This window comes from Vicugna pacos, chromosome 10, assembly GCF_048564905.1.
Source record: "Vicugna pacos chromosome 10, VicPac4, whole genome shotgun sequence".
NCBI classification, from domain to species: domain Eukaryota; kingdom Metazoa; phylum Chordata; class Mammalia; order Artiodactyla; family Camelidae; genus Vicugna; species Vicugna pacos.
In genome coordinates, this window is record NC_132996.1 from 62,017,789 (window position 1) to 62,030,173 (window position 12,385).

Consider the following 12,385-nt stretch of genomic DNA (forward strand, 5'->3'; position numbering starts at 1 on the left):
GAAATGTATGATAGTGGGGGTTGCAAATTATAGAGTACTAGCTACATTTTCTTTGTGGATGATCATGTGTTTGCAAGGTTGTGATTATATAAATGTATTTTTTCTTATCAAACATAGTGTAGACCGTGTTGTGAGTTGTATTTTACAGTCATGCCAGAACTCTCAGGCAATGCAAGAGTCAGGGTGAAAATGTGAGGGAAGCTACTAATCTGAGGGCAGAGGTACAAAAAGAAGAAAATCTGGTGCAGTGTAATAGATTGTATGGAGGAGTGACGAGATACACTATTATGTTTGTTATCTGTACAGATTCAGCCAAACTATGACTCAATAACTAATCAAACAAAGCCCTCATTTATCTTTTGTTTTCTGATGTAATTTTAACATGACATAACTTTCTCATGGCATTTTTCACTTCTGCATTCCTCAGTGTGTAGATGATTGGATTGAGAAAGGGTGTTCCAATAGTATAAAATACTGCCACCATCTTGTCCGTGGGGAAAGTGGTTGGGGGGCGTGTGTATATAAATATACATGGACCAAAGAATAAGATGACTGCAATGAGGTGGGAAGTGCAAGTGGAGAGGGCTTTCTTCCTCGCTTCTGCACTGTGGTTTTGCAGGGAATGCAGAATAAGAATGTACGAGGTCATCAGAATTACAAAACTGCTGGAGCAAATGGCCCCACTGTTAGTCACCCACAGCAGATTGATCACATAGGTGTCCATGCAGGCAAGTTTCAACAAAGGCTGCAAGTCACAGCAATAGTGATCAATCAGATTGGGTCCACAGAAGGGCAATCTCAAGGCCAAGACAATCTGAGCCATAGAATGTATAAAAGACCCTATCCATGCAAGAGTGATCAGGATAATGCAGACCTGGCGGCTCATAATAGTTGGGTAACGCAAGGGTTTGCAGATGGCCACATAACGGTCAACGGCCATGAGAATGAGAACAAAGATCTCCATGCAGCCAAAGAAATGCAGTGCAAAGACTTGAGTCATGCATTCACTGTAAGATATGATTTTTTTGGCAGACAGGGAATCCACAATCAGTCTAGGGGCTGTGGAAGTTGACAAGCAGATATCAGCCAAGGACAAATAAAATAGGAAGAAGTACATGGGGCTCCCAAGTGTCCGGCTGGACTTGATGGTCATGATAATAAGCAAATTCCCCACCAAGGTTCCCACATAGAAAATGAAGAAGATTACAAACACCATTTTCTGCCTCATAGGATCTGATGTCAATCCTAACAGTATGAACTCAGTTACGCTGTTATTTGGCTGCATTGTTTCAATCAAAGTGGAGAAAGTACAGATTAGAAGTAATAAATCTGCAAAGGAAAGAAATTAAGACGTGAATACTATAGTTGGAGGTCAAATGCACGTGCTCATTCATGGAACTGCCACTTTTCAGTGGGTAATCACTTGCCTTCCGTGTTGTTTATTCCTGAATAAAGTGACAATCATAATATTTATTCAGTCTACTTAGCTGATTGCTTATGAAAACAATGATACGTTTAAATAATGAGAAAATAAATGATTCTTCGGGTATAATAAACATTACTTTAGAGGAGTTGGCATGTGGCTAATGTCCTGGGCAGAATATGTTTTTTCTTTTTTCTTTTTTTTCAGTTTTCAGCTAAGACCTAGTAAGATAACATGTTGCAAAAAAAGGAAAAATTTATGCATAACTTAATTTTCATGCTTTCAAGTAATATGCTTTCACATTACTTGAACCTGCTAGGCCAGTTATAAAATATCTTCTAGTGAATATTCTGAACATTCAAAGAATATATTTTAATATTGATAGTTAATTAAGCTTCCTTAATTAAACCTGAAGATACACACACACACACATACCACACACAAGTGGCGGGGGGGGGGAGAGAAAGAGAGAGAGAGAGAGGGAGAAGTAAGTGAATGGGAGAGAAATAGTTTTAGCAATGAACACTCAGTTGGTTCAGCACATCATGTGACTGACTTTAATCTTTTGCCTTTGACTAAGCTTATTTCTTTTTACTTTACCTTTCAAACATTTCCAGTTGCTTACTGTTATAAATTCAGCTTTTATCATTAAACTTTGTACTTTTAAAATCATACTGTTTTGTTCAAAGTTAAATTCTTCCCCTTTTTCATTATTTTTCTGAGTTTGTCAACATTTTCTTAAAAGGAGATGCTACGACGCAAAGATGAATAGAGTGAGAACATTTGCGATACATCTGAATAGTATTTCAACTTTTATTCCTGTTACGCACCAGGAAATATGGAAAATTAGCTCAGGATGCCCCAAGTTACAGAAATTTCAATAGAATTGTTTGGATCTATATTCTTGAGTGTCCCAAACCCTGACTTCAGTAAGAGAAGATAGAAAAAATAAAGGAATTATTATTTATTCATGTGTACCAAATGATGGGCAAATTCTTTTATGAATTTCATCACAAATGTTTTCCAAATAGTAGTGCTGTTAAGAGCATAGCATAAGTGTCAAACTGGGAAAATATATTTATAGCATATATACCAGAAAAAAAGCATAATTTCCTCAAATATAAGTCAATTTCAGAGATCAGTCTTTTAAAACACAGCACAAGTGTATAAAAGCAAAATAATTTTAAAAGAAGCTATCAAAAATAATTAAGCATATGAAAATATGCTCAACTTCATTCTAGTTAAATAAATTCAAATATAAATCCCAAACAGATATATTTTACCCATTGGATTAACAAAGTGATCTTCTGATAAAAGTCTTAAGTAGTGCTGAAAATGATGTGGGAAAAAATCTCAGTTTTTTGCTAGATATTTAAGTGGGATCAATCTTTTATGAAGTGATTTCCAACACTGATGATACTACAACTGTATACAGTCATAGGTCTAGTGATTCCATTTGCTCATTCTCAGGGACAAAGATAATCACTGCAGCCCCTTCCATGGTAGCAAAAGACAGGAAACAACTTCAGTGCCTATCAGAAGTGAGCTGAATAAATCAGGGACCAAATCATCACTGAATCAGTCATCAACCAAAATGAAGCAAGATGTATATGCAACAGTTTCTAAAATACATTGTAAAGTGAAAGAGTTCAAAACTGTGTGCTTAGGATGGTAATATTTGTGTTAATAGCAGAATAATATAGATCATATATAGATAGATTCATATAAATTACTTTTAGTTAGGAGAGCACCAAAATAGCATAAAATTTGTGGTCTCTGAGTGGGAAAATTCCATCTTGGTATCAAAGTTGGGGGATGACCCACCTTTGGGAATATTTTAATATATGTCATAATTATGCTGCCTTAAAAATGAAACTTCCAAACACTTTATCTTAGTAAATAATTTATTTATATTGGCATATTACTACAACAACTATCTTCTAATGTAGGCAGTAGGGATAGTGAAATTCTTAGGGCAATATTAAGATCTAGGAATTTGAATGAGAGATGGTGAGTCAGCTCAAAAAATTTCAAAAAGTTTTCAAAATACGGTTTTTTCACAACTCTTCAGCAATCAGAAATGAAAACTGGTTTGCAGTTTCTAACAACTATTATGCCATAATTGTTTTTATCCATATATCTATCTGTATCCAGATACAGATGGACACTGACACATTTGTATAGTTCACTGACTTATATATATATATGAACGATAATGTAAGAATGACACACCTTAGAACAAAGTAACACAGGGAAAGCGATTTTTATCTCTTTACTGCCAAATACAAGTTTTAGGAAGAAAGTAGGTGTTTAATAGTAAATATTTATGGAGTGAATGAATTAAAAGAATTTTCCGTAGATACAATTCAGTCATGCTTGACACTATTCTGTACTCAGTTACCCACTGATAAAGGAGAATTGTGTTCTAATATATCCACAGCAAAATCATCGTATTCATGGAGCATTTCCTGAAATGCTCAAGCAGCAATATTTCTATTTGGTTATCTCTCACACCACGTCTATCAATGATAGTGCCCATTTCCATCAGGTGCTGTGTGCACCTTTTTATTCCCATCTGCTCATTTGAGATTGTAACGCACTTTTCGTATTCCTAAAATTTCTATACTTTTGCAAGTGCCTTTTATGTTTTAGATTTCTGTGGTGGCATTGATCAGATTTATTTTCTCCAAGTTATTAAATGCAACCCTGTTAGTTCCAAATAGAAACCTTACCAGTTGTGATAAGATCTTACTTAGAAGTTAGGATGTTCAGTGGGAACCAGGATCTCACAAAGAGGCTTAGCTTCTGACCTGCATGCCAAAAGGCTGACTGAGTTGATCCCAGATTCATCATACACTTTCTGAAATCCAACGTCATGCAAGATTTTGACAGAAAAAGTGCTTCTCTTTTGTCTTCCCTGAAGGACTATTTAGGTATGAATGATGCAAAATATAGGAGTCTGGGGAAAGTCATTCCCTAAAGTGTGCCTTCCCTTCCAATTAAAATACATGTGCTAAAGAAGTTAACATTTAATATATGTTATTAGATTACAAAAAAGGTGGCCTATTCTTGCAATCAAAGATGTTCATTTGTGCCATAAATGACATCTTTTGACTAGAATAAAAAAATGATTGTCTTCTAGTACTCAGGTCTTGTTTCCTAACACTGTACTCTGATAAAAGAAACTAGGACCTCTTAAAGAAATGGCTGATTCTAGGTCTGGGGTAGGGAATGGACAAGATGAACTGGAGCACCTTGTAGTGCTAGACAGTAAGGAATAACGAAAAGACACACACAGTGATGAGAATATGCCAATATGACACAGGAGCTGAGTGAAAGTAACTCCAGTGGCCAAAGATGGGAAGATAATTCAGCAGCAAAATAAATAACACTGAAGTGAACTATAACTCACAGTATAAAAGGTCCATGAGTTCATAATGACATAAATAATTGAATAAGTAACTAAATAATAGGGGAGTATAGACAAATCTCACATCAAAAATAGTTCCTAATAATTATGTAGATACCATGCCCTCAAAGAGTCATCTCTTTTTTATGGACGGTACATAGTGACTTCTTTCTAAAAGGTACAGTATGAAATGGGGGGAAAAGTAATTTTATGGAGAATTGTGACAAACACTGTCTCAGCCAGGTGATCAAGGTTAACGTGAATAGTTGTAAGTCACACTGAGAGTATGTAGCTACTGATGTGCGGTGAAAAGGGTAATTCACTCCTGCAGTCTTTCTCCCAATAACCCATAACCCCAGTGTGATCTTGAATAAAATATCAAACTCCAATGTAAGATTACTGTATAAAATGCCTGGCTAATATTAAAACTGTCAAGATCATCAAAGATGAGAAAAGTCAGATAAACTGTCACTGTTTGGAGCAGCTGAAGAAAATACGACAACTAAAAGTAATGTGGTATCCTGGATTGTATTCTGGAGGAGAAAAGCAATTATCAGTTGAAAACCATATTTTTTTTACTTTTAATACAATTGTTTTAATATATTTAATATACAAATGTGTTAACATAAATGAATTAGTTGTGACAAATGTACCATATGATGTAAGATTATATATATTATATATATTATATATTACATATAAATATATCACATTTTTTATCCATTGGCTGATACTTAGGTTATTTCCATATCTTGACTATTTTGAACAATGCTGCAATCAACATGGCAGTGCAGATATTCATTTAATTTCCTTTGGATATATACGCTGATTGATAACTAGATATATATTTTATTTGAATCATCACTTTTTCTGATGGGCTATCAGCATAAGATGGTGAAATGAGTGATAGAAAATGATTCTGAATGCTACAAAGAAACTTGGTAATGTGGTCTAATATGCTTTACTGTCCCTTGGAGGTTAAATGGTCCATTGCATTTATACTCCTAAAGCAGTTACATCTTACAGTGTTATAGTCAACACATGACTATCAACTGTAAGATATAAAAATGGGCAAGGTTATTAATACAAATTTTTAGAATTTAGTTATTTGTAATAAACTAATTTGTATATAATAGTATATGTAGTAATGTACACAACAAATTATATATACATACATTATACGTATACATATATATATTCTAGCACAATCCCATCTCAATAAATGATAAATAGTATAATTATGCTACCTTTCTACCATATTGCCTGGCAGGGTATCAGAGAGCATAAGAACATGGTCTGAGTGGTCGATTAGATTCTGGTTCATGGTTCTTTAATATTTCTGTTCTGGAAATTTCCCCCTTATGTTTGTTTCCTGACCTGTAAAATGGAGATAATAGCAGTGCCTACTTTGGATTGTTATGAAGATTATTGCTCAATAACAAGATGTTTTTATTTTATTTTATTACAGTGAAAGCTTACTAATCCATGTACATGAAAGAAACAAGTAATATTAAGCCCCAATCCACTAGAATGTTTCAGACAAGCAAAGTGTAGTCCTGGGCTGGGTGTTTCTCCCTTTTCTTGCATCCATTTCTTCTCCCCTCTGTGCAGAATCGATGATTTGTAGTGATTAATTTTTGTCTTTATCTCATAGTTATTTTTTGCTGAAATCCCCAGTAACATCCTTTTGATCTTTTCATCAGTTGAATGAACATTGGACTCCACACACATTTTATTGATCACCGGAAATTACTTTCCTACTACATAATTTCCTGATGGCATTTTTCATCTGGTCGTTTCTCAAGGTATAGATTAAGGGATTTAACATGGGAGTTATCATGGTGTAGAACACAGCAACTGCTTTGTATAGGTTAAGTAGCTGCAGGTCTCAGATACACAAATATGCAGGGCACAAAAAAGAAGACAACCGTTGTGATGTGGAAGACACAGGTAGAGAGGGCTTTGTGTCTCGCCTCCAAGCTGTGTGTCCTTAGGGAGTACAGAATGACCACATAGGAACCAATCAAGAGAAGGAAGTTTAACAGACAGATGAACCCACTGTTTGCGGCAACAAAGAGTCCTAGAATGCGGGTATCAGAGCATACGAGATTCAGCAAAGGATTCAGATCACACATAAAGTGATCTATGACATTAGGACCACAGAAAGGAAGCCTGAAGATGAAGAGAATCTATGTGATTCCATGAAGAAATCCTCCCACCCATGCTACTGCCACCAGCAGTCCACACACCTGCTGATTCATGATGGCTGTGTAGTGCAGGGGCCTGCAGATGGCCACGTAGCGGTAATAGGCCATCACAGTAAGCAGGATGACATCGGCACCTCCAAAGAAATGTTCCCCAAAGATTTGGGTCATGCATCCATTGAATATGATGGTCTTCCTTTTATGCAGTGAATCTATGATCAGTTTAGGAGTATTGACACAGGAATAGCAGGCATCAATAAAGGAGAGATGGGCCAGGAAAAAGTACCTGGGGGAATTCAGTAATGGGCTGACAGTGATTGTGACCACGGTGAGCATGTTTCCTATCACAGAGACAATGTAGACGATGAAAAACACAACAGATATGATTGTCTGCATCTTTGGATTCTGTGTGAGCCCCAGCAGAACAAACTCTGTCATGTTGTTCCTATTCTCCATGTATCATGTTATGGATAATTATGTTACCTGAAAAAAAAGTCTCTTTTTCTTAGTGCATCCTTGAATTTAATAAGCTTCTTAATGTAATGAATAATGAATGCCTAGACTCTACCAAGTTCTGAATGCTTATGAGATTTTTTTTGAGAGAGGAAAATTTTTTCTGAGTTCTTGAAAATTACTCAAATTCTCTCCTGGGGAAAGATAATGTTAAGAGTTATAGACATGAAGTATTTTGTGAACACACAGGCAGGAGATCATCTGTACACACTTATTCATGGGATATGATTTACAGCCTAGTGTGAAGCAGTGGATCTCAGAGACAGTGTTAGAGAAGCCTGAGAAGAGAGGAAGAAAGGGATGTAAGTTCTATGAATGCAAAGCCAAGCAATTTTCCCTTTATTCTTAGGAAACGGGAAGCCATGCAAGGTGATTGAGAATATGAGTGTAAGGATGAAGGGGGATTGGAGAAAGAGGGAATCATGTATATTACTTTAGTAACATCTTTGTGTGATTTGGATGAAGTGAGGGTGGAAGGGGGTGGAAGGCAGACAAAGGAAACCTAGTACCAGCTATTTACAATAGTTGACATAAAGTGTAGCTGGTTATTGGTGATGGGAAAGTAATGAAAAGATACAGGAACTACTATAATAGAATTGATTAAGCAGGTTACCTAAATTCAGTTACTTTATGATGGGGAATAAACAGTTTTAATGATTGATTGATAGGTATGGCATGATAGGAACCTGTGTTAATGGTATTATTTTCATCAATTTTGCAGGTAAGAACTAATCTCAGAGACTAATGTTAATCACAATAATAATAATGATCATATTAACTAAAACTGAACACTTACGTGCTCTGAATGTTTTTGCTGACTTTGGTTATTTAATCCTCATTACAAGCCTGTAAAATGATTACTACTATTATTTTTATACATATTTTACACATTATTAAGTAGAATCATGGAGAAGTTAAAGGTCCCATACCAAATCAAGCACCTGATAAAGGGAAGAGCCAGGATTCGTTCAGATTATATCTTTTTTCCCTCCAAATCCTTAGGCAGTAGCTTATTATATTATAATAAACAACGTTGAGCAAGTCAATTCCTTAGGATATGAGGATAATAATTATAATTATTTTAATACTACTAAAGGGACAAGTATAGATACATATAGATAAAGCAAATTTATCAGTGGTCATGGAAATACACATACGCACATATTCAGACACATACACACAGTATAAAGTCCTGGAAACCCCAAATATGAATAGCTATGTGCTACTTCTTTCACTGAAGTTCCTTTCTGTCTTTGTTCCTCACTCATCCATAGGATTTCTTGCCCCAGTTCCCCTCCAAAGCATGAAAACTTACACTCTTCAGCAAAATTTTAAAAATGACAGTCCCAGTGGTTGAGCATATTAGTTTGAGAATCAGAAAGACCGGATTCAAATCTTGCCTTTTCCAGCTTTCAACTACTGATTTCTTGATGTCACCAGCGGTTATGAGAATTCGCTGAAGACACATGTATGAGCGTATCCACCAACTGCTGGGGACACACACCAAGAACCACCACTTATTTTTTTTTTTTTTGACTGTCTATGCACCAGAAGATAGGGAGAATTGACATTTTTGCAGTAATGTAGAAAAGCTTTTAACCATGCAATAAACAAGGAAGAATCTTCCCCAATTTTACTTTCAAAGAAGCCACAGAGGCTCGTTTACCTATAGCACCTGATCTCAGGAAGAATACTCCATGTTTCTGTCTGAACTAAGCAGGTCATAATGTATAGCATTTAATATTCACTTCTATCTCTTTGTGTGTGTGAAGTATATTTAATTTTTTGATTCTTATGATTCATCTTAATTATTAAAGGAAGTGTTTTATGGCAAAAGAAGGGTATCTATTGTTGGAGAGCTGGGTCCTACAAATGTCTTAATCTCTATCAGCCTCAAATTTTTCGTTTGTCAAATTAGGTTAATGATACTTACCAACTGCAATTTAAAGATTGGGCTGGAGATGAAATGCTCTATTACTCTGTTTGAAAAGTATTGAAACATAGTGTTTACTATATAGGGAAATGAACAGTGTTCAGTAAGCATCAGCACTATTGAAACCTTACCTTCTGATCTTAATGATACTTAGGGTTGTTCAGAAGTAATCCCATCTTCAAGTTGACCTCCTTTTGGGAAAGGCAACTTTCAATATGAAAGATATGATACACTCAGAAAGAAACTACTCAAATAATTCAATGTCAAGTCAACAGTAGATAAGTTAAGTCTTTGTGTAAGTCTAGATCTTTCCTCTTGCCTAAAGCCTCAAAAAGTTTTGACAGAAAATGCTGGACTTGAATTTAGAATGGATTCATTTGAAACACCATGGAGAAATGATCTTCTATAGATGGCTCTGGTCCCATAGGCAGGAGGGAACAATGCGGTGGAAACACATTCAAATGGGTCATTCCATCCTTTCTGTATCTTGCTCTGGAGGTGAAAACAAAACAAAACAAAAAGGCATTTTCACCTGCAATGCATGGATATTTAAAGGGATTTCCATAAAGCTTCAAGGATCTTGTCGTGTAGCTAGTGTTTGCGCTCCCAGGAATTAATTATATCTTTTGATGGAAAGCTTTTGTCTTAGAAGTAAGTATTCTAGAGAGACATCTTTGAGCAACACGTATTCTTGAGTGGGGAATTGTATTCCCTGCACTTGGAACCAAAATATGTGAGTCCCTTTCCTGTATCTGAACCTAGGTTGCTAAGAAAGCTGAATGTCTTGTGAATGACATGGTTGGCAAAATTACAGCTTGGGGATCTGTGATGTAGTTAGCCTGCTGACTCTTGTCAGAGAGAGAACTGTCTTCTTGTCCCTATTAAACCTTTTATGTAAACGTAGCATTGACTGCTTGAGAGCTGGAGCAGTGAGGACATAAAGTAAATGGCAACCATTTTAAAGTTCTTGACTCTGAAACCTATTTGCCATATTTCTCTGAGGACTATGGAAGTCAGCAGAAACTCCAAAAGGGTCCCAAGAAGTTATCTCTGGGACTCTTGTAGTGGTTAGTATCGAACACTAGGCAACAATAAAAACGAGAAGAGATATCTAAAACCCAAGAAGAGAGTCCTACTTTGAAAAAGAAGAGTTGTTCCACATTCTTATCACTTGGTATTATTTTCCTTTTGATCATTCTAGGAGCTATGTAGTGATAATTTATTGAGGTTTTAGTTTGCCTTCCCTGATGACTAATGATGTAGAACATTTTAAAAAATGTTGTTATTCATCATTTGTATATATATATTTTTTGAAGTTTCTTTTCAAGTCCTTTGTTTAATATAAAATTAATAGTTCTGGGTTTCTGATTACTAATTTGTAAGTGTTTTATGTATATTCTACATATAGGTATTCTATAATATGTATAAGGAATGGAAAATATATTTATATATAAAATTTATACATAAATTTATATATAATGCACATACAGTTTTCTCCTACTTTGTGGATTTTCTCTTCATTTCTGATTAGAATGCTATCTAATGAGAAGAAAATTTGAAATATTGACAAGTTTCAGTTTTTTGGTTTTGCTTATGATTCTTGCTCCTTGTGTCATATTTAGTAAATATTGATTTGCATCAAGATCAAAAATACTTCTATAAATTTTGTAGGTTTAGCTTTCACATCTAGGTCTCTGACTCATTTTGAGTTGATTTTTGTGTATGCTGTGTGGTGGTAGTTGAGGTTTATTTTTTATATAAATATGCAGTTGATCCAGAGTAATTTGTTGAAAAATGTACTTTTTCTGCAGGAATTTCTTTGATATGTTTGTAAAGGGTCATACATTGATGTCTATTTCTGAACATTCTATTATGTTTCAATGACCTATGTTTCATCCTTATGTCAGTACCATGCAGCATTGTTTATGGGAGCTTTCTAGTAAGCCTTGAATTGATGTGGAATAAGTTCTCCAACTATATTTTTTAGAGTTTTTTTTATTATTTCTAAGTTCCTTTAAATATGTGTATTTCTATATAAATTTCAACATAGGAGTCAGTATCTTCAAGTATCCTGTGAGATGTCTAATGAAATTGCACTGAATTTATGGAAAAAATTGATGAGATAAAAACATTGATTCTGTTAATGCATCGAAATGGCATATCTCTCCCTTATATATTTGCTTTCTCTCAGTATTGTTTTCTGGCTTATATATGCAAGATGCTGTGGTCTCTATCTTGCTTAGACTGTATTTTATTAAATTTATTCATCATGCATTATATCTACATTTATTAATTCAGTATTTTTTATGAACTAGACATTGTGCTACTTGTAGAAACTACTACTATCAAGTAGGCAAGTACTTTATGGAGTATGACTGTTTATTTATGTTATAAATTGAAATTAGTGCCTGGTATTAAAATATTATTTTATTTGAATCATCACTTTTTCTGATGGGTTATCAGCATAAGATGGTGAAATGAGTGATAGAAAATGATTCTGAATGCTACAAAGAAATTTGGTAATGTGGCGTAATATGCTTTACTACCCCTTGGAGGTTAAATGGTCCATTGCATTTATACTTTTAAAAGTCGCTACATCCTATGGTGTTATAATCAACACACGACTATCAACTATAATATATAAAAATGGGAAAAGTTATTAATACAAATTTTTAAGAATTTAGTTATATGTAATAAACTAATTTATATATAATAGTATATATAGTAATACATACAACTACTTATATAATATATACATACATTATACATATATATATATATTCTAGCACAGTCCCGTCTCAGTAAATGGTTAAGTAGTATAATTATGCTACCTTTCTATCATATTGCCTGGCAGTGTATCACAGAGCATAAGAACATGGTCTGAGAGGTCGGTTAGATTCTAG

General features: G+C 34.7%; 1 protein-coding gene, 1 long non-coding RNA gene and 1 pseudogene across 2 annotated transcripts; all 3 read right to left on the reverse strand.

Annotated features, from left to right (window-relative positions):
* Nucleotides 1-326: 326 nt before the first annotated feature.
* Nucleotides 327-1,301, reverse strand: LOC102538790 (olfactory receptor 4C11). Its single transcript, XM_006214027.3, has one exon. It carries the CDS (start codon nucleotides 1,283-1,285, stop codon nucleotides 353-355), a length of 933 nt encoding a protein of 310 aa, XP_006214089.1. The 5' UTR covers nucleotides 1,286-1,301; the 3' UTR covers nucleotides 327-352.
* Nucleotides 1,302-6,564: 5,263 nt separating this feature from the next.
* Nucleotides 6,565-7,492, reverse strand: LOC102540177 (olfactory receptor 4C46-like; annotated as a pseudogene).
* A 2,269-nt stretch (nucleotides 7,493-9,761) lies between these two features.
* LOC140699040 (uncharacterized) lies at nucleotides 9,762-12,385 on the reverse strand. The gene is made up of 2 exons (XR_012077074.1): nucleotides 12,314-12,385; nucleotides 9,762-9,974 (listed from the first exon to the last, which is right to left on the reverse strand). It is a non-coding gene; the product is annotated as an uncharacterized lncRNA (long non-coding RNA).

What these genes read in the sequence shown, in the direction of transcription:
- LOC102538790 (XM_006214027.3), bottom strand. Translation starts at nt 1,285, where the DNA reads ATGCAGCCAAATAACAGCGTAACTGAGTTCATACTGTTAGGATTGACA.